Here is a 27,931-nt window from a genome sequence, read left to right as displayed (position 1 = left end):
ATATCTGTACAGAAATGGGTTCGCTTACTATGTGCACAAACTTTATGTCAGAGGAAAACGGTTTTTCAACAAGCATTACACATCTTTGTGTAGGGTTTGCACATTTGCTGGATACATTTGGAAATTTTATTATTCTTTGTGAAAGCATTCACATCACACATTATACTAGAAAATGCACGGTTTATACAAAATAAATATTACTTTGTTACTGCTAAAAATACGATTTGAAAACATCTTCCCGTGTAAGAAAGTCGCAAAATAAAATCAAAAGCTATTACTCATGTGCTGTGGGTTACAGATTACATCAGTATAAAAGGAAAACAAGTTTAAAAAAAACAACAACATACATTTCATATACAATAACTTGTGTTAATCCTGCTCTTGGACTGCATCAATACAAATACTGTATAAAGAGTAAATGTGGGATTTAAGCCACAGGAAACCTGGAGAAAAAAATCATTATTACCACTGTTTTCAGGTACTTGAGTTGTAAATTTGGAATGTTAATGACAGTTCTTTTGGTTATATGCATGCAGGAAGACGAGAAAACAGAAATGTCCTCACTTAAGCGGATCTTTGTGGTAGTTCAGACATCATTTCTACGTACGATCACAGTGGTCTATCAAGCCACCAAGCCAAACAAGCTACAACGCAAGTTATCAGGCAATTGCGCACCTTCAATTTACGTCCACAAAAGTGTTTGCTTTGCCACTGACAGGCTCAGATTAATATTTTAAATGTCTGACAACATTATGGAAAGGATTTCTAAGGAGGTCGACCTTTCTGTTAAAGAGTAAGATCCTTTTTTGAAACATAAAAACATTCACGAAATTGCGTTCACTAAACCCACCAGACTCCATGTAAATAAACAGTCATTTGAATCATAAAACACACTTCATTCAAAGTCAACAGAAACAAAATAAAACTATAAAAAGCTGTTTTGGTCCGCTTTCCATTTTTCCAACCATCACAACTCTCATCACACAGTTTATGTGAAAATATGTTGCTCTACACACGCTAAAAGTGCTGTTAATTTAAATGGAGTCTAGTGGGTTAGCTAAAGTGCTCTCAGAGCTGTTTCTGCTTGAACAAAGAGGGTTTTAGACTTTTTAAAAAGGCCTATCTGTGTAAGGATCCTTTCCATAATGTGTGTCAGCGGCAAAAACAGAAATTGACGATGCACATTTGTCCCAGAGGGTTACATTGCAGCCCGAATATTAGCGGAATCGTTTCACTTTCATTAGCCATGTAAACAGCTTAGTGTGAATATCGTCTTTTTCGGAATAAGGGCAAAAAACTGAATATTATGTGCATGTAAACGTAGTCATTGTTTCTGAATCCCAACGCCTCTCAATAAAACTGGGCTTTACCAGCTAGCACCAAGCATGCTAATTTGATATCCATATCACCATTATAGCGACTATTAGCTGACGAGTCCCTAACAACAAATACATGAACCATTCACAGACAACAAAACTGCCCTTTAGGAAACACACTGTTGCCTATAAAAGGCCTGGACTTCCAATATGGCTGCCGGAAGGTGTGTTAAGGGCCGTCCACACCAAGAACGATAACTAGAAACAAATAGTTTTCAAAAATCGTTGCAACTCCAGCGGATGGCGGAGTCCACAACACAACTGTGACGGCAACGACAGTGGCGAACGATATCATTGGGATCACTTTCAGAGCGATTTAATGAATGACAGCCAATCAGAATCCATCTGAGTTTACAGCATGACACGGCGGAGAGAGACTGCGGAGAGATTTGTTGCACAGATTTGTCGTGACTTTCCACTCGGTAGGGGTCTGTTCTTCAGCGCTTTGTATTTTTGTATTTTTTAACATTAGTAATTTTGATGAATACAATTTATTATCTTTTCCCCCCCCCAATTTCAAATGATGTCCCCAAAAGGAAACTTTGTCAACATCTTTTTATCTAAAAAGATACATTTCTCTGTCTTGTTCATCTCATTTCAATGTTATTGCTGCAAAATGGGATTGTCAAGCAGACAGACTGACCAACACACATATATAATAATAGATCCATACTTGGCATCTGCGTATACATACAGTATTGCCACGGAAAATATCGCGATACTATGCTGTATTGATTTCTTCCCCCACCCCTAAGAAAAACGTGCTCTGGTTTATTGGCATTTCTTTAAACCAATCACAATCATCTTGGGCGGCGCTAAGTGCCGGACGGAGCCACGGTGCCTCTGCTAAACAGCCTCAGGAAGGAACTTGTTTTGGTGGAACATGTGTACGTTCAAAAGTAGTTTTAGTCGTGCGACAGAAAGCTCAGATTGGACAGATAGTCTAGCTAGCTGTCTGGATTTACCCTGCAGAGATCTGAGGAGCAGTTAACCATAGTCCTCACAAATCCACCGGAGGTTAGAACGCCAACACAAAGAAAGAGGAAGGTAACGGACATCCGGCCAGAAAAGAAGGACATCCGGCAGTTCTTCCGGCGGCACCGGAGCCATCCCGGAAGGAATCGTCGTCGATATTGACTATAGTTATGCTTACAGTCATCGATCTTGGTGTGGACGGCCCTTTGCTGTACGTCACCTGAGCTTAATTTAGGTCCAACATGTGGTATAATCCTGTGTAGCACCAACATAAACAAACATAAACTAATTATTCCTAAGGAAAAAAACGTATTTACAATAGATAGAAAAGTATGTGAGGACAAAAGCAAAAATTTGGGATTTCCCTTTGTCCAGTGTGTGTGTGTGTGCATGTGTGTGTGTGTGTGTGTGTGTCTATCTCTTGGCGTGGCCGACGTAGCTGTTCTCGATGCACAGCACGGCGTAGGAGTTGGAGCAGCTGCTTGAGCTCTGCTGGAGCAGGCTGCCGCTCTGCAGCGACGAAGCCATGCCGCTCAGCGCCCGCTCGCCCACGCGCCACATCTCGCAGTAGCTGTCAGCGTGCGCCTGCCCGCCGCCGGTCGACCCGTGCCACATCATCTTATCTGGCCTGGGGGGGGAACAGGAAGAGCGGCATGAATAGACTTTTTAACGCATACTTTTGTTTTTTTGTTTTTTTCCATTGTTAGTAGGGCTGGGCATTGTTTTTGATTCAACAATTCGGATTCAAATTCCGATTCTTCATTTCGATTCCGTTTCTTATCGATTCTCGATTCTGATTTTCTTAAGCCTTGTGCTGTCTACCCGTCGACCATACAACTTGTTGTTTTTCTGGGTTTAATAAAAATGAAAAAATTCTAAGTTTTGGTCGTCTTTTTAGACACTTTTGTCACTTTATGTTCCAAGCTTTTTTGTTACTTTGATTTTTTTGCTTCATTTTTTGGACATTTGACACATTTTTCAACGTTTGTCATTTTCCTTGCCATTTTTTTTGGACATTTTTCAAGTTTTTAATCACTTTTTTCAACGTTTTTATAAAAAAAAATTCAAATGCTATAAAATTGAATAAAACACCCTAATTCAATGAAAATAGTGAACTGATCGTTTGATCTGTGAAGAGCGCTGTAGGGAACCATCCACGTTTTTTGTTTGACAATTTTGTTGAGGTAAACCCCAAATGTCTGATATAGAAACTTCTTGAAAATGGGTCAAATTAGACCCGAGGAGAAGGTTGAGGGGTGGAGTTGAAACGGGTCACATGCTTATTTCACAGATAAGAGGAACATTTTACTTTGATATAATGGTGATAAAGAGTTTTTGGGCTTTTTCAACTTAAAATAAAGCCACACTAGAATGCCGCTTACTGTGCTCCGTGGCTGCAACACAACAAGCGCCTGCTGGAAGGTGGCCGCTACGGAAACCAAAAGTTAAATTTGGAATCGATGATCGGATTCGAAACAAAATTTCTTCCAAACGGTTCCAATAAAAAAAAAGATTCCATTGGAATAGTAACTTTTTAAACGATTCCAAGTTGGAACCGGTTCTCGATGCCCAATCCTAGTTGTTAGTCAGTCAGTTTTTAACTAAGTCTGTTATATATTCATCGGTCATTTGGCTCACCATGTGCTGTCACTGAGAACGTTTTTTCCATCAAAGGAGTAGATCGGCACGTTGTCCTTCATCCTGCCGCCACTGAAGATGGCTTCCCAGCTGTCGAACAGAACCTCGTCCTGACAAAGGTGAGACGACACAATCAGTACAACGATCAGTAGACATCGGTCTTTTAGGCACCAGTGCCGTATTAGCACCGGGGTTCGGTACCCAACCCCGGCTCTAAGTCCCCTATTCTCGGATAACTCAACTACCAACTGCCGCTGATACAATGGAGCTGTAGCCGGCTCTATCGACTACTTTTAACATGCTCCGTTCACGTGAACAGAAAATTGCGTTGCCTGGATCTTTTCACTGCAACCCTAGAGATTTATCAGCCTTACTTTAAGTAACAGGGACAGAAATTCATTTATTTCACACTACTATTATTGTTAAACTTTGCAATTAATCCGCAGTTCACATGTGTTCCGAACCGTGAGTGTTGATCCGTACGGACCACGGATCAACTATGGTTCTTAACACCACTATTGTCACCTAAATTCTAAGAGGCTGGTCAGCAGATTTTGTTGCCTTTGGACAGAGCCAGGCGAGCTGTTTCCCCCGTTTTCAGTATTTGTGCTAAGCTAAGCTAAGCAGCCGCTTGTTGTAGCTTCATATTTACCGTACAGACATGAGGTCTTTTAATCGGACTCTTTGCAAGAAAAGCCATTTACCAAAATGTCTAAACTGTTCCTTCAAATGGCTACCTTCAGGTTGACTATTGGGAAACGGTCTCTGTCGGCCCTGCGGACGATGCTGTGAAGATCCTGGAGTTTGGCGGACAGGAAGGCCCGGAAAGTTCCCTTCATCCCGATGGCCTGAGCCTGAGTGAAGCACTGGTAGTCTGCGCCACGGATGCCCCGCATCCCGCCCGTCTGAGGGACGTTCAGGGCGATCAGGTGGAGCTGGGGAAACACCAACACGCTCCGTATTAATATTTCATTTAAACTCTGGAGCAGAGATGTGAGTGCGATGGTTTAGAAGGGGTCTCTCCGGAAGTGTAAGACAGAGGACGGCCAATTACTTCATGTCCTGTGGTCCTGTGATAAGGTCCAGGAGTTTTGGACCGGGATACATGATAATTTATGTCTGCTGGCAGGGACCCAGGTTCCATTCAGCATGAGATTATTTGTTCTGGGAGATGGGTCGATCCTAAGCGGGATGGATAAGCATATAAGAAGCTGGGTCCAGACTAAAGCTTAGATCGAGCCTAAAAAAATCAAGCCTGACCCTACCCAAGCCCGTGCACGTTGTGTCCGAGCCCGGTCCGGCCCGACACATTAACTGTAATTATGAGCCAGAGCCCGATTTAAACCCGACAATTTTTGAATCCGTGGGCCGTTATAACTGACGTTCTCAACTACAATTCAGAGTTGTTTGAATAGTAATGGTTATTCAGAATGGAATGGAATAGTGTGGGTTGTTACAAGGCAGCAACATAATCAAAGCCCTGGAACCATAACGGAGACTTTCTTGTCTCGATCACCTAATTAATACCGTTCTTCGCCACGGTCTGCATGCCAACACGCTGGCCGACAACGCACCAGATATAGGAGAGACCATATCTGCTGCTAAAGGACTCGTGAGATATCGGAAACAATCTGGCCTGGTTGCGCAATTAAGGAAGACAGTGCTACAGAGGGGGGGAGGCACAATTTAGCACAGTTTACCTCATACTCAAGTCAGTGCAGGACATATAACCAGAGCTACGGGAGAAGCTAAAGAGGCATAGCTTTCTCCCCACCCAATTAGGCTAATAAAGTAATGATTAAAAAAAACACAAAAGCTTGATCAAGGGCCCGGCCCAAGGATAGTGGCCGGAAATATCAGCCTGACCCGGCCCACGGGCTCGGGCAGAGAATCTAAGCTCTAGTCCAGACTAGTTTAATGATAGCCAGACAGATTATTTTAAGAGGATGGAAGAATGAAGGGGTGCCGCCTTCAATCCAGGAGTGGGCTTGTGAGACGGCTAGGGTGGTAGCGTTTGAAAAGATGTCTTATAAACAGTTTGCCAGATTGGATGTCTACACTAGAACATGGGAAAAGTAGCTGAACTTTCTAGAGGGCTCCTAAGAAGCTTTGTGCTGGGGAGAGACGTGTATGATGGGCTTATGGGGTTGTCATTTATACATATGTTTGGTTTATTGTCTATTTTGTTACTATTTTGTCGAATGGTCTTGAATATTGTAGTTACCGTGTCATCTTTTCTTGATTTCTGTCTGGGTGGGTGGTGACGACGGAAGGTGGGGGGTTGTGTTCATGTTGCGTTGAGTTGAATGAAAGTTGTATGTTGTTAAAAAAATAAAATAAAAATTGTTAATCACAACAGCAAAAAAAGAAGAAGTGTCCTCTCTTACCGCGGGACCTGAGGTGTGATGGTGGACTGGAGTCTGGGGCACGGGAGGAGGTGGTCTTCGCTGAGGGGTGACTGGGTAGCGAGCGTCCGGGTATGCAGGGTGTTCCGGTGCCGTATGGACAGAATACCTACCGTCTGGTTGATTTACCCGTTCGGAGTAGCTTGGAAACCTGGGATCTGTGGGTGCTGGGAACCGAGGATCGGGCTGATACCGCGCGTCAGGTTGGTATCGGGGATCAGGGTGGGTTGGGTATCTGGGGTCAGGGCGTGACGGATGCCCAGAGCCCGGGTGGACCGGACTCTCAGGAGGCCTTTGGGAGCCGTGGCCGGAGCTGTCGGTGTTGGAGTGGTGGTCTGGGGAGTAGGGGATGACTGGTGGGGGCTCCACAGCTGCAACGTCATTACCCTGAAAATAATGTGCATGATATGTATGAAAACAGGGAACACTGTATGTTCTTAAAGGGGACCCTATTTTCCTGTGTTTTTGTGTGTAAGTGACTGATGGGAACAACAATCTTCAACATTGGTTTAGTATTAAGCGAGAACGCTGTGACCAGCAGCCGTGAACCGGGCTGCAATGTAACCCTATGGGGCAAATGTGCATCGTTAATTTCGTCCACTAAAAGCCACTCACAGGATCAGATTATTATTCTAAGTGTCTGACAACATCATGGTAAGGATCCCTACAGAGATAGACCTTTTTTAAAAGAGTTAAATCCTCTCTGTTTAACCAGAAACCGCTCTAAAGTCGCTATCGCTAAACCCACCAGACTCCATTTAAATAAACAGCGCTTTTAGCGTGTATAGAGCCAATATATTTTCACATGTAAATCTATAAACTATGTGTTTGCTTCAACCAAAACTAGAGTTGTGATGGTTGGAAAAGCGGAAAGACGACCCAAGACGGCTTTTCATACTTTTATTTTGTTTCTGTTGACTTTGAATGAAGTGTATTTTACGATGCTAAAATTACTGTTTATATACAAGGAGTCTGGTGACATCAGAGATTTCAAAGATTATTGTTCCCATCAGTCACTTAGAAAAAAAAAACATGGGAAAATAGGGTCCAGGTTGAACCAACAGAAGATAAAAAAAGAAAATAACACTCACATCCTCACTGGGTAAAGCAATGTAGTTGCCAAGCTGAATAAAAGGAGACAACAATTAGTATACGTGGAACTATTTTTATCTTGTCATTTATCATCATAACATCGCTGCGTATTTTACCTGGACTTGACGAATTCCATCTCGGACCCGTAAGTAGAGATCTGTTTGCTCAATGATGTACACCAGAGAGCCCTCAGGCTGTCTCCTAGCGATGGCTGCCATGGTGTCATAAGACCTAAACACCGTCACCTACGCACACAAAAACACTCAAAGTAAACCAAGCCAGGGGGGCTACTTTTGCCCTACAGCTAATATGACAGTGGCATTTGTATTCAGGAGTGGGGCTAGAAGGGGGAGGCTAAGGGTGGCACCGTCTCGGTTTTCTGCAGGTTTTTAAAGTGGAAGCATCTCTGTTTTCTCGTCTCATCTTTTTTCTTCTCTTGTGACGTTTTATTTAGCAGAATTACATTGTGTTGTTCTATCCTATCCAGTATTTCCTATATTTCTAAGCAGATCTTCTATGCTGTATTCTGAAAAAATGCCCCGATTATTGGTCCCTACTGTGCCACCCCATACTTTAAAAATATTGTTAGATAATGACGAAATAAAGACAAATCTGACGGGGAACAAGTTTTCTCACCCCTGATGACTGTCCAGGTAGTCCAGGCACTCCAGGTGGTCCCGGTGGTCCGGGAATATTGATAGCTGCCGTTCAAAAGACGGTCACATCACTGAAATCAGACATGATCTTGAATATGTGTGTGTGTGTGTGTGTGTGTGTGTTTATGATTATAACTCACTCTGTGTGCCCCTGTAACTTCCAGGTAAGGATGCTCCTGGAGGTCCAGGCGGCCCCGGTGGCCCAGGTTGCCCGTCGTAGCCTCTTCCTGGTTGACCAGGTGGCCCCTGGGGGCCGGGTGGCCCAACGATTGAGTCGCCTCTTGGGCCCTGATGGGACAAGGACAGAAAGATTTGGATTTCTTTGACCCTAAACTGACTCCGTAAAGTGTTATGTTTTTGACAATAGATGTTTCCATCCACTTGTCAATCAAATTATCTGAAGTTTCGCTATAAGCATTCATGTGAATAAAGCCGGCGAAAGTCTTGTTTCCATCCGACGGCTTTGAAGCGAATAAAAAAACCTGTGAGTAATGACGTCACGTGCTGTTTTGCGATCATGTTGGTACATCGGATAGATTTGAGACATTTTAACCCTTCTGTTGTCCTCGGGTGAAATTTGACCCGTTTTCAAAGTTTCCACATCAGAAATTTGGGTCTCTTTCAACCAAACTGCCCCAAAAATTACACGGATGGTTACATACAACGCTCATCGCATGGATCAGTTCACTACTTTCATTGAATTTGGGGTGTTTTATTCAACACCTATTCAAGTCCTTAACAGGCATGATCTAGAAAAGGCGATTCATGCTTTTATTAGTTCAAGGTTGGATTACTGTAATGCTCTCTATGTTGGTCTGAATCAGACCTCCATCTCACGACTTCAACTTGTACAAAATGCTGCTGCTCGCTTTTTAACTAACACATCTAGACGCGCACACATCACTCCCGTTCTCTACACCCTTCATTGGCTCCCTGTGCATTTTAGAATCGATTTTAAGATTTTATTGTTTGTTTTCAAGGCCTTAAACGGCCTGGCCCCGGAGTATTTGTCCGAGATCTTAACCCTGCGTGAGCACAACCGGTCCTTGCGGTCCTCAAATCAGCTGGTTTTAGAAGTCCCAAGGTCAAAGTACAAACGGGGGGGTGATCAGGCTTTTGCAGTTGCTGCCCCGAGACAAATTACCCCCTGAAATTCGGACGACTACAGATGTAGCTCTTTTTAGGTCTAAACTCAAGACTTATCTGTTTAGAAAGGCTTTTAATACATAGTAGTGGTGTGACAATTTCCTTCTCCTATTTATATGCAACCTCTTCTGACTTTATTGTTTCTATGTGTCATTCTTTTTATTGTATGATATGTTACATGATGTGTGTTTTAGTCTTGATTCTGATGTTAAGCACTTTGGATACCTGTTGGTTACTGTAAAGTGCTATATAAATAAATGTTGATTGATTGATTGATTGATTGATTGAATTTTTATAGCATTTGAACAAACTACGAAATCTCTCGCTTTCTAAACAGTATCCTGACTAAACTGTGACAGTCTGTGATTATCCAGTTGAGAATTAGCCGACTGGCTAACACTGGCGCATTTACAGAAATGTTGATTAATGTGCATTGTCCTAATCAAATAAACTTACAAAATCCACTAAATCGTAACTATTTATCAAAATAGTTCATCATTTCAGATTTTTTTAACAAAAAAAATGAGGTATAATTTCATATAAATGAGGTTTATTGATTATGAATTCCAAAAAAAGTGTAGAACTAGCAGTAATAAGTTGATGTTAGTGGTGAATACGGTGGTAGTGGAAAAAAAAGGGAATCTTGAAAAAACAAATTTAAATTTTTTACGTGGGAGTACAACAAGTTGCATGGTCAACGGGAAGACAACACAAGGGTTAATGTGTTTTCATTCATTATTTTTTCACTGAATCGCACAACATTCAAGCTACCATTTGCGAACAAAGTCTGCCCGCCAAAATGGATCGCGCCGTCTACCTACAAATGATGAATGTTGCACAAGTTGTAATAGTGCTTATGTGCAAGCGACATATCAAGCTATGATAAGACAACGGCGCTATCAAAACATCTCTATGGTGATGCAGATACATTATGGCATTTCTTAGATTTTTGCTATCTAAAATAGCCGTTATATTTCGCTCATAAATTTAAAGTCTGTCGTCTCCTTGTTCGTCCACTTGTATCTGTCTTTGTTTGACACCTGCCGTATCTGCAAAGAATCCGGATATGACCTAAAACTTCTTCTTCGTTTTGTGGCGGGTTGCGACCATAAAATGACCTAAGACGTGATCGCAACTCATTATTTATTCAGCAAGTACTGTTTCCATCAGCATCTATCGCACGAGCTGAATCAGATGAAAACAAACTTCGATATTTTTGAAAAACGTGTGGATGGAAACATGGTTAGTGTGATCTTACAGGAGGTCCAGGCGCTCCTGGGGCTCCGACTCCGCTCACTCCGTAGCGGGGATCGTAATATCCTCCGCCCGGTTCTCCTTTCTCTCCTTTGTAGCCCGGGCTGCCCGTTTCACCTTTCAACTCATTCTGGACACATTAAAGAAACATCCCAGACATTTCAACAAAAATCATACTAATGCTAATAGTAGAACTACAAACTACATTGAGTTGAGGCTTACCCTTAACGTGTAAATGTCAAAGGTTCTCCCTGCGCCTGGAACAGAAACAAAATGCCTTTGCTTTGAGTTTGTACACACTGAAAATATAAAAAATTTATTTTTCAGCTTCTTCGGCACACATGTGCACAGACAAAGTGGTGCTACCTTGGATTTCAAGTGTCCCTGGTAGTCCACGATCGCCTTTCTCTCCTTTAAGAGCTGTAAACGAGAAGCACAGCAACAATGTGTTACGTTAAGATGGGATAAAACTTTATTTGTACCGAGGGAAATTGTTAAAACCTTTAAAAAAGGAATAGTTCACGTGTCAAACTCCATTTGGGTTCATAAATAGATTTTGGCCTAGTTGTGCGCCAAACCAAGGAGACGGTTTGCAAGAACATACAGAAGTATGTTGGCTAAGACGGGGTAAAGTGAAATCGGCAGTTTTGTGAAAGAGAAAGAAAGAAGGGAAAGACGTCGCCGAGCTTGAGGATGAAAAGTGGTTATGTGTGACTTGGAAATGCACTCGGCACTGCTTTACCGTGAGAGAGATGCGTGACACTCAAAGCATAATTTGGCAGATTTACCGACTCTGAGACAAAGGCTACATTTATGTTGCTACTTTTTGGTTTAAAAAGGAATATCTTCTGCTACGTTTCCCCCTCTCATTCCCCCTGCTCTGGCATTTCCCCCTCTCATTCCCCCTGCTCTGGTGTTTCCGAGCCCCTAAACCGGAGACATTTGGAAACACTTCTGACCCGTTTTGGATTGGAATCTGCGGGGTTGTGTTGCAGTCTCAACGGCCGCAAACGGAGACCTTTGGCAACACCGACACTGACGCCAACGTTTCGCCGAATGACTAAGTGACGCGGTCTCGTTCACTGAGACTAAGCTACTGACGTTACCATGGCAAATACTCAGCAGTGGGCGGAGTCTCCACGCTGTCTCCTGTTTATGCCCAGTTTATACCAGAATGTTGATGAGATATGAGCTTTGAGCGTGTTAGATTAAACTACTACTGGAGATAAGAACACTTGTGTGCACCGAGATCACTTTGGGCTCAAAACGTAACGCTTAAAAACCAAAACGTAGCAATGTGAACGTGGCTTCAGAAGTTGACACACGCCCAGAGAGTTTGCAGCTTGTAGCTTTATGCTAAGCTAAACTAAGCTAACCGGCTGCTGGCTCCAGCTTCATATTTGAGTCAATATTCTCATCTAACTCTCTGTAAGAAAACAAATACCTGTCAAACTATTCCTTTTAACTTTTCTTTCACTCATGGTACTGTTGCTTCTAACTTGACATGACACAATTTGTTTGTGAATATATTGTAAATACTTTTAAATACTTTTTTTATTGTTATTTTTTTTATGGGGGGGGGGATCAGTCGATGTTGGAGTAGTTAGGCTTTGGGAATGCTGTGTGTTTGTGTGATTGTATTTTGTATTTTCTGTATATTTGTCTTAAGGACCCCCTCGGAAATCAGATGATTCATCTCAAGGGGTTATCCTAATAAATACTACAAAAAAAAAATACTATGAAGTGAATTTACCTTGGTAATATCTGGAGTCCAATCCCTGAAATGATAAAAACAAGGATTATCATCCAGAAGTAGTAACATTTAAGCAGTGTTTTCCCCACCATTAAATGGCTTTGGAGCAGCACCCGAGCAAGGCAACACCTTAGCCAAATTCATATACAAAAATCAATGTGAGCATCATAACTAACTGACGTTTCTCAGATCTAATGATTGTATTTGGACTTCTTTAGCAAGTTTGGTCTTTAAGCTTTTTGAGTGTAATTCATTTATCTGTCAACATTTTAGACACAGATATGATGATAATAATGCTACAAAATGATGGCAAATTACAAAGAATATCTATGTAAAACATAACATTTGTTTGAGGGAGGACCCGCCAAATACGTGCACCTGAGTCTTCCACAAACCGAGGGAAAACACTGATTTAAGTATCTTAAAAGCATGACTGAAAATGTCATCTACTAATCTAATTTCCCACCCAAACAGTCAACTTCAATTCATATTAAAATAAAGTATAAATAATCCATGTTTTAGAGAATTTCCCTGAATTAATCCAAGATTTTTTGTGCAGTTTTACATCTTATTTCAATGCATGAACATTTTGGTTTTTTTCATAAAGCTATAGTGCGTAGTTTCTGTCACCCCCATGAGGAATTCTAAGTAATGACAACAACACTGTCGGTGCGTCCACATGATCAGTGACCGACTGGTCATCCGGAATTTGGGCAAATGCCAGAAGGCCTCTATCGGCCACTACTGATAATTTGTCTTTGGTTAATTTTGATAAGTAAATTTTATCCTCCTCAATGCAGTTGCTAGTAGCCAAGGAGGACACGGAGGATTAAAAAAAAACATGATGGACTCTTCAGAAGAGGTCATTATCTTCACTCGAAACACAGAGAGTTGTGTGGAGCTGATGGTCTTAATTAGCTTTGTAGCAACTCATCTGGCAATGGCTTGAATGTAACGGACGTTCATTAATATCAAAAAGTTACGCACTACAGCTTTAACTGGACAGGCATTAGATAAGAAACCTATAAATAAATGAATCATATCTTTCCCAAAACATCCTAACTGAATTGGACACACAACTGCAAAAGCACTAAATGTTTTCGTGTCTGGACTCACTCCGAGTCTGTCGCTGGGAACAGAGGGTCCGGGAGGTCCAGGGGGGCCCGGTGGACCTGGAGGACCCTGGCACAAAGCAACAAATATTGGTTACTGCATGTGGATGGCCTGATCATAAAGCTGAGAAGCAAACCGGACTAATAATACTAATTGTATTTATATAGCACTTTTCAAGCATCACGCACAAGTGCTTTCCAGATCAAAAAGATTTACAGGATATGAATTAGGAATCAGAAACCCATGCAAGCCCCCCCGTCCGACCCCAAAATTAGAACAAGCAGCACTTCATAAAACAGTGAAAGATACAAGATGAAAGATACAATGTCAATAACAGAAACATGTATGGCATCGTATCTAAAAACACTAAAAGGATAATACAAATCAAGCATAATTTAAATACGTGACAGTGTGATTCAAATAAAACCATAAATAAATAGCAAAAAGAGGAAATATGCAGTGTTGTGAGAATGGAAGAGAAGACATACAGTAGTTTAGTGTAGGCCATCTTGTAAAAATTAGTTTTAGGAGCTAACTAACTGACTTACATTCAAGCTCTGGTGACTAGAGCTGTAACAATTCAGAATGTTCCGCACAATTAATTGCGGTTAACAATATAATAATAATATCTAATATCTCTTTCAGTCAATATTTATTTATTACTTTTTCAAACAAATTATAGTTTTGAATGAATCATAGGAGACATCTTTTGGTTATATATCTCTGTCATGTGACCCAGATAATGTAGTAACACAAATGCACAGCCTATGAAGTAAACAATACCTCTTTATTATCATAAAACGTATTTTCTTTCTTAGATGAACATAAAATTGACAATAGAAAATGTATCCTCATCACTGAAAAACAAATCATTGATCATTAACGAAAAACAGATGATTGGTTATCACTATTGGCAAAACTGTGTCAAAATAGTCACTGCTTCTGTACTTGCGTTTATTTCTAACCGTTTCCCCCCCTTTCGTCCTTTTAGTTGCTCTGAACGTGTATAGGGACGAGTGCCAACAGCAAACAAAAAGCATAGCTTTAGCTCAACGGTCCGACCAACACATAACTTATATAATTACAATTTGGCATGTCCAAACAAAATCAACAATTACCATCAACAGCATTGGCGACTTAGATTATGTTAGTAATTAACTGCGGTTGAACAAAGAAACTGTGATTATGTAAAGAAATATTGCAATTAGACAATTATGTAGTAACTGTTACAGGCCTACTGGTGACTTACGTTGAATGGAAAAATAAGACAACATGTGTGATACTCACAGGGTAACCATATCCAGATCCAGTGCCTGAGTCTCCCTTCTCTCCTCTGGCGCCGTTCAGCCCGGGTCGACCCTACAATAAAACACAACATTCAGACTCATGGATGGATGATAGATGGATGGATGATAGGTGGGTGGATGGATGGATGGATGGATGATAGATAGATATTTGGATGGATAGATGATAGATTGATGGATGGATGATAGGTGGATGGATGGATGGATGGATGGATGATAGATGGATGGATGGATGGATGGATGGATGATGGATGGATGGATGATAGATGGATGATGGAGAGATGATAGATAGATGGATGATGGATGGATGGATGATAGATGGATGATGGAGAGATGATAGATAGATGGATGATGGATGGATGGATGGATTGATGATAGATGGATGGATGATAGATAGATGGATGATGGATAGATGGATGGAAGGATGGATGGTTGATGAGATAGATGATAGATGGATGGATGGATAGATAGATAATGTTTATTGTCATTTTGACATAAAATATGAACAAGATTAAAGCCCATATGTGTGTAAATTAAACACATCTTACTTTAGGGACTCCTAGTGGTAGTGTGGACTTGTTTGCACCATTTTTAAAATCGAGACTCGATTTTAAAAAATGTAGCAGGAAATCTACTCACCGGTCTACCTGGAAACCCAATCTCTCCCTTATGGCCGGGGGGACCATGAGGACCCTGGAGAAAAAACATATTCATACAGGTTTATTATACTGAATTGATGCTGCTAGCTTCCTATAGCCTATGTTCTATCAGCAAAACACCCAAAATGTGGTAATTGAAAATATGGTACGCACTGGAGGTCCCACAGGGCCAGGGGGTCCACTATCGCCCTGGAAACGAATACACATGTACTGTAAACACTGACATTTTAGGCAAATAAGCATTTATTTAGACGCTTAAAGGGTAACTTAGTTTTTTTCCAACTTAGACCCTATTTTCCAGTTTTTGTGTGTAAGTGACTGATGGGAACAATAATCTTTGAACTTGGTCCAGTATTGAGCAAGAATGCTGCTATCAGCAGCCGCTAACCGGGCTGCAATGTAACCCTGTAGGGCAAATGTGCATCGTCAATTCGTCACCTAAAAGTTCTATTTTGCCACTGACAAGCTCAGATTATTATTCTAAGTGTCTGACAACATTATGGAAAGGATCCCTACAGAGATAGCTCTTTTTTTTAAAGAGTAAAATCATCTTTAACAAAAAACAGCTTAGAGTTTACTATCACCGAAACCCACCAGACTTCATTTAAATAAACTGCACATTTAGTGTGTATAGAGCCAACATATTTTCACATGTAAATCTGTAAACGATGTGTTTATTTCAACCAAAACTAGAGTTGTGATGGTTGGGAAAGTGGAAAGACGATCCAAAACTACTTTTCATAGTTTTATTTCGTTTCTGTCAACTTTCAATGAAGTGTATTTTACGATGCTAAAATTACTGTTTATTTACATTGAGTCTGGCGGGTTTAGCGAACACAATTCCGTGAATGTTTTTATGTTTAAAAAAAAGGATCTTGCTCTTTAACAGAAAGGTCGTACTCCTTAGAAATCCTTTCCATAATGTTGTCAGACACTTAGAATATTAATCTGAGCCTGTCAGCGGCAAAACGAGCACTTTTGTGGACGTAAATTGAAGGTGCGCAATAGCCCTATTAACTTACAATGCAGCTTGTTTCGCCGCTGCCAACTGCAGCGTTCCTGCTTAATACTGGACCAACGTCAGAGATTGTTGTTCTCATCAGTCACTTAAACACAAACACATAGGAAAACAGGGTTACCCTTTAAATACTTGGATCATAGAGAAAGCTAGAAAAATGGGTGAATGCATCCTCATGGCTCATTATCTGGTCATTCATAAAGGTTTTTACCGGCCGTCCTGCCAAACCACCGAGGTACTGGGGTCTCCCATCAGGCCCCAGGATGATACCAGGCTCTCCCTTCTCCCCCTGAAAAAAAAAAAAATGAGACATCCTAAATAGATAGCTAAAAGGAAAACAAATGAAGGGTCATTTTCTTAACATATACTAAGGGGGGGAGATGATTGGAAGAGAGAGGGAAAAAAAGAGAGATTTTGAGAATTTTTTGAATTTGAAAAACCTGTATAAACTGAACACCAAAGAACAATATTAACCCTTGTGTTGTCCTCGGGTCAAATTTGACCCGTTCTCAAATCTTACTTAAAGAGAAATATGGGTTTCTTTTTAACCAAATTACCCAAAACGTTAAGTACTTGATCACTACTTTCATTGAATTTTGGGTATTCAATTTTATTAGGTTTAGGGTATTCAAGGTTTAGGGTATTCAAAGCGTATTAGGTATAATTTACTAGAATACATATTCCAAAAAATAAGTGTAAAACTAGTGGTAATAAGTTGGTGTTAGTGAAAAATAGCATCAAAAACGTGACAAAAACATTGAAAAAAAAGTGCTTTAAAAAAGGGACAAAAACATTTGCCAAAAATATTTTTTTAAAAAGTGTTAATGTTGACCCAGAAGGACAACAAGTGCATGGTCAACTGGAAGACAACTATGCAAATTATTAACAATATACATAAGTAAAATAAATAGCCAAAGCTATGACACTGTTTTCTTTGTAACAAAATACTGTTGAAAAACAAACACAACTAAACTCCTGGAGATGATTCGAGCATGTTGAAAATTCTTCTTCAATCAAGTTCTCTTACATTTACAAAGTCAATTAAATGGCTACTGTTTCACAGTACTGTGCAGGGTCCAAAATTAACACTCGCCTGTCGCCAAATGTGGGGGCAGGCCGACACACAAACGCTGGCGCACACACCACCTTCTGTTTACGGATAGCTAGTGTTTAACTCAGGCTAATTAATTAGCTGGTGAGGTGCAATTTTTGGCAGCCAGCCTTCCAAAAGAAAGCACAGGAAACGGAGTCCCATTTCACCTGTCCGGGAGGCTTTGACACACTTTCCGCACTCTGTGTCTGCTGACAGCTGTAGGCTTGTACCGGTGTTGATGTTCTGTGCATTGTCGGACACATGCAGCCGCTTTCCCGAAACCGCTTGCGGGACTGACAAGTCCACAGCCCGCGGCATGTATGTCTGAGCCTGTCTCCAGCGCCTCCACCTGCAGGTTGTCAGCTGTGTGTCTGCCTGGTTTACTCTCGGACGGCCGATTTGACTCGCCAGTCCTCATCAATATACGGTAGTTGTATGTGTCACGTAGCTCTCCACACGCAGAGAAAAAAGAGGAGCTTAAAATGCAACTTGCGATGTGATCTTGTGATCTGGACGGGAAGGATAACTCTGGGAGTGGGAAAGGTTCGTGGATCTGATCGGATCGTCGCAATTTTTGTTTCGTAACGCATTTCGTTACAGCCCTAATTAAAATACATTCTTGTGAGAGTTACGACAAATCTATCTTTGCAGTGTACAATGCTGCACAGTCATTCAACGTGCATCTTTTAGTATGTGAAATACTATATTAACTAGAGAATGCAATTCCCGAAGAAACTGCGGTGTGAATGCTGAATACTGAAAGGCTGATGCTACCCAGAATGTATGAAAGAGGTGGAACGTTTTAAAGTTTGAATGGTGGTTCTCCGTGACAGCAGTTGAAAACGTATGAATTTGTGTCAAATTTGAAAATTCCATCCATTTATTTGAATGGGGAAAATGTCCCCCGAAAACGTTGAATATTTCGGAAAGTATGAAAGTTATGGGCATTTTATAAAGAAGCAGGAATGTCCTAATGATGCTGTACATTTTGATGTTTGAATGAAGTTTCTATGTTGAAAAATGTGGAAGGAGTTAATGTGCAAAAAAAGGGTATGGAAAAATAATAATAAATACGTAGAAGAACATAATTAATTCAATTGTGGATTTTCTTACTTTAGGTGCATATCCTGGAGGACCCGAGTCTCCCTTTTCTCCTTTTGGTCCGGAGGGCCCCTAAATGAAAACACATAACACCCTGACTTCCATCCTTTTTCTCATATCGACTGGACTTCTCCAATCTGTGTGATATCGATGCAGTGATACATACCGGGAATCCTGCTCGACCCGGAACACCACTTCCTCCCTAAAGAAGAGTGATGACACATGAAGAAAATGAGCAAAAACTCTGTAAACGTAAAGTAAAATAACTTTAGTTTAGAGAGGTTTATGGTGAGGTCAGTTAGGGGACCACTCACCTGCAACCCTTCGCTCCAATAAAGGTCATTATACTACAGCAAGACAAAGTTAGGTCCGTTAGTGTGGAGGCAAACAAACGGCTAAGCAGGCAGTGGCTGTTAGTGAATATGAGTAACTCAAGCTGAAATCTCAACAAGTGATTTAGGCTATGTTCACACTTGGCGTCTTTTTTATTAAGATGCCAGCATCTGTTTTACAATATAATCCTATAATCCAAAAAGGTCCTGAGCACTTTTATTTAAACGCCACCGCCAACGGTTTTTTTCTTCCTGCAGCTCAGAGCATTTTTTAGAAGCTGAAAAAAGTTCAATTTTGTTTTGTTGTAATTGAATGTATATGCACATCTTTTTTCTTTCTTTCTTTTCTTTCGGAGAAGTGTAGTGAAACTCCCCCCTATGTTCTAACTGATCCTACTTTTAATTTACAAAATCCTTGTGGTTTTCTTTTCTATCATTATTATTTTCTTTCTCTTTCTTATCCTTTGTACCAGGAACCTCTAAATCATATAACGAAAGAGAAAATATGTAAAAAAAAAAATCCTTTTGGAACCAAAACGCAGGCAGCTTCTTCTTCTTTTTTAACTGCAAAAGCGCCCTAGTCAACTTTTTCTCGTCAACAGAGATGCCAAGTGTGAACACGGCCGTAGGGATTAAATGACAAGCTGTCATGTGAGGGGTTAAGTTCTCAATCTCTATGGTAACGGCGGGACTGGACGTCTGACTCACATCGCTCGTCTGGTAGATGACTTGTCCTGGAGGTCCGGGAGGCCCTGGAGGTCCAGGTAGCACTCCGTCTCGCCCTGGCAGACCCTGCCATACAAATGGACATGAAATCATTCATAAGAAGAACAGAAGGACACACACTGACATAGTATATGTATCAGCACATATTGAGAAAACAAAAAAGTACTTTGGTTTGCGACACTAATGACCTCGATGGTACGCACATGGTAAACTTTACACCTGCTAACGTCAGCGTGTTAGCCCTGTCATTGGGAGTGTGTTAGCATGCTGGTGTAGCATTTAGCTCAAAGCACTGCTGCACTTCAGTAGATCAAACTTAGTGAGTTTTTGATATATACTATGTATGTAGGTTGTAAATGTTATTCTACACTTGTATATACATGTACATTATTCTACAGTCTAAGTATTTTTCTGGTATTTTGATCTTTTGTTATCTCATTTTTTTAATCTTATTTATAGTACCATCCATCCATCCATCCATCCATCCATCCATCCATCCATCCATCCAAACATCCAAACATCCATCCAAACATCCATCCAAACATCATTTTCATTACAGCTTAAAAAATATATTGACATATAAACAGTGTACATATTCTTTTATTTATTTTGCACATGACTCACCCTCTCTCCTTTCTCTCCTCTGTCTCCCCTTTCACCCTAAAAAGAACACAAAGAAAAGAAAAAAACGGAATATGATTAATGTGTCTAAACTACAGTAAAAAAGTCTCGTGGTGTTCGATTTACAAAAAAAATCCCAGAATTCATCTGGCCTCCCACCGGCTGTCCTGTGAGCCCGTCGAGACCGGGTATCCCGGGAGGTCCTCTTGGTCCCTCTGATCCTTTGTCTCCATGGTTACCGGGCAAACCTGGCCTACCCTAGAAAATCACAACACAACATTACTAATACTCATACTCTTACTCATACTGGAGCGGTTAAACTACATTAAACCTTCAGAAAAGTATGCCTGAATCTATCTTATTTTGTTTAGATACAACTTGATTGATTGATTTCAAGAGTATACCTCAATTAATAATAATAATAATAATAATAATAATAATAATAACAACAGCTTTTTATAGAGAGCCAATAAAGCCACTAATTGCTGACATTTTGAGAAATTAAAAGACACAAAGACATGCAAACTCTGCAGTATTACTTACAGGCAGCCCTGGCATACCAGCTGGACCCTGGAAGACAGAACACATGGAAACATGACGCAGGGCGTCTACTGTACAGACATGAGCTGTGTTCCAAACCGTTCCCTCATTCATTCACTCACTCACTATTCCCTATATAGTGTTTATTTTAGAGTGAACTATGTAGGGAACGACCAAAGCAGATTTCGGACACTACACAGAAATGTTGTAATCGTCGCTGCGTCAGGAGGCGGGCGAGCCCAGCATCACGTAAACAAATGGAAATTAAAATACTTCTAATACGTCCCTGAAACAAACCGAGCACTCAGGAGAATATTAAAGTAGGGGTGGGCGATATGGAGAAAATCAACTATCACGATATTCTTGACCAAATACCTCAATATCGATATTGCGGCGATATTCTAGGGTTGACAATTGGGGCTTTTAACAAAATATCTTCACACTTAGATTTTAGATAAATAATCATCAGTAATATGGATATAATGTCTAAGTGGGGAAAAGGCAAATAATAGAACAGCTAGAACAGTCTGGTAAGTTCAGAAAAGTACATCACTTTACTGTGATGCAGCCTTTAAAACCAGGAAAAGACAACACTTATGTCATATCACGATATGACGATATCCAAAATCTAAGACGATATCTAGTCTCATATCACGATATCGATATATTGCCCAGCCCTATATTAAAGGCTGTATATTATACATGTTGCATGTTCAATGTCCCCTGTTAAGAAGCGAAAGCCCCGCTCCATTTTTCCTTTTCAGTTTCCGCGGGTGCTGCTTCTTCTTCTTCTTCTCCTTTGGGAACGACCGCGTTGCATTGTGGTATACGGGAGTAAAATGTAGGCTACATCGTATTTTGCGCTCAAATTGGCTGTGCATTGTTGGTATTTTATAGTGGACTATATTCATATAGTGAATGAAATTAACCGCGGGGAATTCGAACACCACTACAAAATGGCGAACACACTAGTGAAGCTCAGCGTAAATTCTTTCAGGAAGACTTCTAATGACTTCAAACACCTCTCTCTCTTCCTAAAACTAATCAGCTGTTTAGAGGCGGTCACTTTTCAGAAAACCAACCAGAATTGGCCACGAAATTCATGAGTATGGGTGAGTGCATACCTGTGGTCCAGGTGGGCCACTGAGTCCAGACCAGCCGTTGTTCGTCTCGTAGCCATCCTGGTCACCGTGTAAGGAGAGAGGAGCAGAGGTCAGTGTTGTAGTCGAGACCACCTAAACCGAGACCAAGTCATCACCAAGAACCATCTCTTGTGTGTTGAGACTGAGACAAGACTGCGGTCACGTCCGAAATCTCCTCCTCTGCACTACAGACTCAACATTTACACTCTCGTTCAACGTACTTTTGTGTAAATAAACAGTAGTGTGTGGATCTTTTCGGACGCACTGAGCTGTTAACTTTCAACATCACTTCCTGAGAGCCTCCTCGCTGTTTGAAGCAAGGGAGTAAGAGAGCATCCGGAAAGCGTACCTCCTATGGGGAAATTCTAAGCTAACAAGCCGTCACCTGCCGTTAGCATCCCATTGACTCCCATTCATTTTGACGTCACTTTGACAGTGAATAACTTTACATCTGAAGCGTTTAAAGACTTTATTTGTCCATTGTTTATTTCTAAAGAAACACGAAAATGTATAAAAGGCTCCATTACCTTGTATCTCACGATTGCGTCGTGACCACGCGACTTACTGTCGCGTAGTAGAGGAATTACCGTATAGTACAGGAGAAGCTCTCAGGCAGTTTGGACTTACATTAGCTGTTTAAGTTTAATTACTAATGTTAACTAGTATTTTAGTTAGCAATAATTAGCCCGTGTCCATGTTATCTCCTTACATATACCTACGCTCTCCGTCTCTGCAAGATTGGGAATGATTGAGATTTCTCTTGGCACAAAGTACCCCTAGGGGAACACCGACCCCCATTTGAGAAACACTGTCTTACAGGACCCACTCTCTCTGTAGCAAGGTTTATAACCCCTCTAGCATGCAGACTAATCCTACTGAACTGGTGCCCATCCCTGGTGCTGCGTTCTAACCCCAACCCTAACCCATGCACCTGTGTGTGTGTGTGTGTGTGTGTGTGTGTGTGTGTGTTTACTCACATGACCAACGCCGTATGGTGGCCCCGGTGGCCCGGGGGGTCCAGGGGGTCCAACTGGTCCCATGGGACCTGGAAGCCCTGCCAGCCCGATCTGCCCCGATGTGCCCGGCAGTCCTAGATCACCCTGAGCACCCTGAGGCACAGGTAGACACTCCTGTTATCAGCAGGTAGTGAGATTACCCTAAACGCAACAGCAGCAGAATAAGCGAGGAACGGAGGACAAAAAGGTGACGTGCATGAAACATGTGCAGAGATAGAGACAGGGGTCAGGCAGGAGTCTTAACAACGACAAAAACAGATACAGTAAGATGTCACACTTGGAAAAAGTGAAAGTAACCGTAGTGGAAGAAGTATTCAGATCCTTTACTTCAGTAAAAGTACGAATACCACACTGTAAGAAAAACTCTGTTACAAGTAAAGGTCCTGCATTGAAAAGGTTACTTCAGTAAAAGTCTGTAAGTATCATCAGGGAAATGTAGTTAAAGTATTAAAACATTGTAGAAAGTGTAAAGGATCCAACCAGTTGTGTGTTTAATGGTCTGATCATCTCAGCTGGACTTGTAGCCGTTATATTGTTGGCTAGTTTACTTTAGAATCAAACATCTGATTTTATAAACTACATGTGTTTTGTGTGCAGGAATCTTAATGTGTAAAGTAACTAGTAACTAAAGCTGTAACAGATGAATGTAGTGGAGTAAAAAGTACAATATTTCTCTCTGAAATGTAGCGGAGTAGAAGTAGAAAGTGGCATGAAAAGAAAAGACTCAAGTACAGTACAAGTACCACACGTTGTACACGTACAGTACTGGAGTAAATGTACTTAGTTACTTTCCACCACTGGCAGTTGGTCATGAATGATTTTAGATTCCTCTGAAATCTCCAAAGAGATGGAAAAATATGAGAAAAGACTCATTCCGGGCTGAATATTGTGTCAGCTGTCCTCTACCTCTACGTATTCTGGCTTCTTAACACGATACAGACAGTTTGGATTTAAGACTTTATAACGCTTGACATGTGAGAATATTCTGCCTTGGAGACCAGTTTGTGTCCTTGAAAAACTTTTTGATGATTTTGTCAGAAAAAACCCAGAGATAGCAGCTCAGAATGAAACGTGTTTGGACAAATTTGCAGTTTCAACTTTTGTCACGAGTCATATCAATTTCTGTAAACGTGTAAAGTAACTAGTAACTAAAGCTGTCAGATGAGTAAAAAGTATAATATTTCTCTATGAAATGTAGCGGAGTAGAAGTCGAAAGTGGCATGAAAAGAAAAAGACTCAAGTAAAGTACAAGTACCTCAAACATTTGTACTCAAGTACCACACTGGAGTAAATGTACTTAGTTACAGCACTGGATAGTAAAGCACCTCTTGTCAGTGAAAGGTTTAGGAAATACAGCTTGGAGGATGTGGTTTCAGAAAGTGGAATCATTCACAGCTGGTTACAAACAAAGAGATGGAAACTGATAGAAAACGTTTGGGAAAGAGGAAGGAAATCCCCGAAGCAGAGAGCTCCCACACCCCTCCGGAGTACCTGCGACCCATTACACACCGTAGAGGATGGAGCAAAGTAAGAAAACAGGCCCGTGAAAAAGTTGGAGTCTTGCGAGTTTCGCTAGAGGAAGGCGACAAACAGGGAGGAGAGAATCTATGTGGATGCACCCGCCACAAATGTCCTCATTTTCATTTCAGTTCACTTAGTTTTTAAAGAAAAAGACACAGAAAAAGAAATCTGACTTAACTCACCTTTTCTCCAGCTGCACCTGGAAGACCAAGATCACCAGAGTCACCCTAGAGAGGGGAAAGACATTCAAAGAGAAAATGTGGTAACACTTTCAGAGTCTTCCTTGGGTTCATCGAAGACCTAGGTGCGCATATTTCGCCCAGGGGGTTAAGGGTCTTTCCTCAAGAAAATGTTTTTCAATAAATAAAAAAAAAATAGGGGCAGCAGCCGAGCCGTTTTTGGCAGCACCTAAGCTTGCAGGTGGCGCTAATCTGTATTGTCGCCCCAAATAATGAAAACCGGCAGCTGATTGGACGAACGCGTCACGTGGGTCTGGCTTCTCCTGAATTTCAAAGCCGGAGCATAATGGCGGCTCGTTTGGAATACGATCTCGTATTTTAGGAAAATAGTTCACCGAAACCTGTTTCTGAAAACATTTTAAGAGAGAAATAGGCCGTGCAGTTGCTGAATCGGTCTTCATTTCAAATTGACAACGGTCAGTTTAAAAGATTTTCGTCAGATTTTGAGAGGCGTTCGTCACGCTCATCCTGCTAGTCATTTCCGGGTTAGCACTCCACCAATCAGATTGGTCACTGAGTCCGACTGCCCGCTGGCCGATTCAACAAGTCAAATCGGCCCAAATGAAGGCCGACGGCTCCTCCTACCGACGACGGCACGGAACACACCGAACAGACTCGAGTCACCGACCTCGCCAGACTGACTGATGGCCGATAATCGGGTTGGTGTGTCAGGGCCTCTAGATGGATCGGGATGGAAAACAAAAGGAAACTGCCCGTTTTTATCTGGAACTTGTGAGAAATATTCAGCAATCTCGCATCAGTCTGTGCATTCTCACCTTCTCTCCTCTGAGTCCGGGTTGACCCGGTTTACCGGGAGGACCGGGGGGGCCCTGAAACGGCAGACAGGATAGGCACAATCAATCAGTGTTTAAGAACGTGTCACTGTTTTTTTGTAACACCGATTCATTTCCTGACAATCATCTAATCGACTGAAAGACTCAACGTTTTTCCACTCTACGTCCTACGATGAAAACGGTGTCATACTACTCACCGGCAGACCGGGGGCTCCGTCCTGTCCTGGTGGTCCAGGGGGTCCGAACGCTACGGGACCGTCGGGTCCCAGAGCCACTGAGACCCCAGGGGGGCCAGGGGGGCCTGGGGGACCCGGAGGACCACGGGCACCCTGGGTAACAAACCACAAAGTCATTACGTTGTGTAAAAAAAGACCAAAACGCGCTTTAAGTCATTGAGTATGTTTACATGCACACCAATATTTCACGATTATTCCGAATATGACAATATTCGGAATTTGATACAAGACATGTAAACAACATATATCATCTGGATCTTCAGAATTTAGCATTTTCTGATTAAGACGTGTATATTTGGGGTTTTAGAGGCATTCATTGGACATCCAAACAGTTCGGTCAATCTACAAAGTGATTAATTGGCTAATCATTTATATTGTTGGCTAGTTTCATTTATAATAAAACATCAGGTTTTATAAACTACATGTGTTTTGTGTGCAGAAACTTAATGTGTAAAGTAACTAGTAACTAAAGCTGTAACAGATGAATGTAGTGGAGTAAAAAGTACAATATTTCTCTCTGAAATGTAGCGGAGTAGAAGTAGACCATCTCTTATTAATATAATTTAAATGATCATTATACGTACCTGGATTTTGTCCAGGTCTGGGAATCCCGAGCCCTCCATGTCAAAGAACGTCTAATCAACACATAATAAAAACACATGAAAAATTGAGACAATAACTGAAACTGAAAGAGAAGCGAGTCTGAAGTGTGTGGACGTACGGGCCGGTCCCCGGTGCCCGGTCCGGGCGGTCCTGGTAGGCCCGGGGGGCCTCTGGGTCCGGGTTGACCCTCTCCAACCTCCCCCTGCAAACATTCACACGTTATTAGAGCGGTAACAATCCCACAATCTGCTGTGCAATTAACTGTGTCCGAAATAATTGCGATTAACAATAACATTGTCTCTTCTAGTCAAACTTATAAAAATATTTATTCATGAATTTATTTTTCAAACAAATCAGGTTTTTTTTTTATGATTATTTTTTTGCCGTTTAGGCCTTTAAACGGCTTAAAAGGACTTAAAAGCGCTTAAAAGCGCTCTGTCTCTATGAAGTAAACCACGCCTCTGTATTATCATAAAACAAAAAGGCACCGCTAAAAGAAAGAACATTTACATTTTAAAGTGCCGTTTTCTGCTGATATTTTCTTTGAACTAAACACAGAAATCTCGGAATGTCTTTCGTGATATGTCGCAGCCTCTCCCGATGTGTTTATAGCGCCAGCTGATATCGAGATGACAATTACACACACAAAACAAAAACGATATGTTGTGCCTGCCCTGCAAGACACAACATAATCCATCCATCTTTATTCCACTCCAACCTTTTGGCCCTTAGCTCCAGCAGATCCTGTGTTTCCTGGTAACCCTCGTGGCCCAGCGGGACCCTGGGAAACGGGAGCAAAAAAAGAAAACAAAATGATTTTTTTATGAAATGATCTAGAAACGCCTATGACCTTATTATGTTTTTACAGAAACCTCCCATTGTCTTCAATACAAACAAAGATGCTTACAGCTTTTCCATCCTCTCCTGGATCGCCCTGAAAGATAAAGAGCAACCAGTGAGTGACATTCATATAGAACAGGAGTGGCGAAACCTGTGGCTCATGAGCCGCATGCGGCTCTTTGCCTGCTGCTGTGAGACTCTTACTGTGTGGCTGGGGGGCTGTGCTATCAGTGAAACATATCTCAGGTAAGTCAAAACGCAGTGGAATGCCAATAAATTTGCCAATAATGTTAAAATAACAAATAACGCAGCAGAGTTTTTGAGGACAGATCCTGCAACTTGAGAGGGGGAAAAAACGGCCACAGATCACCTTCCTAATTAACCCTTTCACTGCTCAATCAGACCGTTTGAAAGCCCCTTTAGTGACAAATGAGGCAGCGTCCCATTTGGAGATGATTGAACTGTCTGAGGATGACAGACTAAAATCTGTTGAGAGAAGGAACCACAGAGTTGTGAAAACAGTGTCCAGACTGAAAAGAGGGACATCTGGCTGAAAATGAGGGACATTTGGCGGAATTTCTGGCGGCACCGGAGCAATCCCGGAAGTGAAATGTCATGGATATAGACTAATTTGAGTACAGCCTGTTTAACATTGGAATATCTTGCGGAATTTCACAGGACTATCTGCCCAACAGATATCCCAATGTTAAACAGGCTGTACTCAAATTAGTCTATATC

General features: G+C 41.4%; 1 protein-coding gene across 10 annotated transcripts in view; it reads right to left on the bottom strand.

Annotated features, from left to right (window-relative positions):
* Nucleotides 1-2,725: 2,725 nt before the first annotated feature.
* Nucleotides 2,726-27,931, bottom strand: part of LOC116066759 (collagen alpha-1(XVIII) chain-like) — a 78,988-nt gene continuing 53,782 nt past the window's right edge. For 6 of the 10 annotated variants that reach the window (XM_035998424.1, XM_035998421.1, XM_035998422.1 and 3 more), the window contains 34 exons: nucleotides 27,261-27,287; nucleotides 27,072-27,134; nucleotides 26,472-26,555; nucleotides 26,335-26,385; nucleotides 25,712-25,843; nucleotides 25,497-25,550; nucleotides 24,664-24,708; nucleotides 24,470-24,532; nucleotides 22,922-23,053; nucleotides 21,927-21,983; nucleotides 20,806-20,832; nucleotides 20,422-20,520; nucleotides 20,266-20,301; nucleotides 19,624-19,707; nucleotides 18,898-18,930; nucleotides 18,750-18,785; nucleotides 18,596-18,655; nucleotides 16,601-16,678; nucleotides 15,525-15,560; nucleotides 15,352-15,405; nucleotides 14,696-14,767; nucleotides 13,412-13,477; nucleotides 12,296-12,320; nucleotides 10,909-10,962; nucleotides 10,765-10,799; nucleotides 10,547-10,672; nucleotides 8,283-8,430; nucleotides 8,123-8,187; nucleotides 7,603-7,731; nucleotides 7,486-7,518; nucleotides 6,377-6,781; nucleotides 4,727-4,924; nucleotides 3,990-4,099; nucleotides 2,726-2,979 (listed from right to left, as the gene is read on the bottom strand). In XM_035998424.1, the coding sequence (XP_035854317.1) occupies nucleotides 2,766-2,979; nucleotides 3,990-4,099; nucleotides 4,727-4,924; nucleotides 6,377-6,781; nucleotides 7,486-7,518; nucleotides 7,603-7,731; nucleotides 8,123-8,187; nucleotides 8,283-8,430; nucleotides 10,547-10,672; nucleotides 10,765-10,799; nucleotides 10,909-10,962; nucleotides 12,296-12,320; nucleotides 13,412-13,477; nucleotides 14,696-14,767; nucleotides 15,352-15,405; nucleotides 15,525-15,560; nucleotides 16,601-16,678; nucleotides 18,596-18,655; nucleotides 18,750-18,785; nucleotides 18,898-18,930; nucleotides 19,624-19,707; nucleotides 20,266-20,301; nucleotides 20,422-20,520; nucleotides 20,806-20,832; nucleotides 21,927-21,983; nucleotides 22,922-23,053; nucleotides 24,470-24,532; nucleotides 24,664-24,708; nucleotides 25,497-25,550; nucleotides 25,712-25,843; nucleotides 26,335-26,385; nucleotides 26,472-26,555; nucleotides 27,072-27,134; nucleotides 27,261-27,287 (2,931 nt within the window). In that variant the 3' untranslated portion in view covers nucleotides 2,726-2,765. The remainder of the gene's footprint in view (nucleotides 2,980-3,989; nucleotides 4,100-4,726; nucleotides 4,925-6,376; nucleotides 6,782-7,485; nucleotides 7,519-7,602; nucleotides 7,732-8,122; nucleotides 8,188-8,282; nucleotides 8,431-10,546; nucleotides 10,673-10,764; nucleotides 10,800-10,908; nucleotides 10,963-12,295; nucleotides 12,321-13,411; nucleotides 13,478-14,695; nucleotides 14,768-15,351; nucleotides 15,406-15,524; nucleotides 15,561-16,600; nucleotides 16,679-18,595; nucleotides 18,656-18,749; nucleotides 18,786-18,897; nucleotides 18,931-19,623; nucleotides 19,708-20,265; nucleotides 20,302-20,421; nucleotides 20,521-20,805; nucleotides 20,833-21,926; nucleotides 21,984-22,921; nucleotides 23,054-24,469; nucleotides 24,533-24,663; nucleotides 24,709-25,496; nucleotides 25,551-25,711; nucleotides 25,844-26,334; nucleotides 26,386-26,471; nucleotides 26,556-27,071; nucleotides 27,135-27,260; nucleotides 27,288-27,931) is intronic. The other 4 variants (XM_035998416.1, XM_035998417.1, XM_035998419.1 and 1 more) reach the window with 4 other exon arrangements.

Source organism: Sander lucioperca, chromosome 24, assembly GCF_008315115.2.
Source record: "Sander lucioperca isolate FBNREF2018 chromosome 24, SLUC_FBN_1.2, whole genome shotgun sequence".
NCBI classification, from domain to species: domain Eukaryota; kingdom Metazoa; phylum Chordata; class Actinopteri; order Perciformes; family Percidae; genus Sander; species Sander lucioperca.
This window is presented reverse-complemented; position numbering and strand designations above follow the sequence as displayed.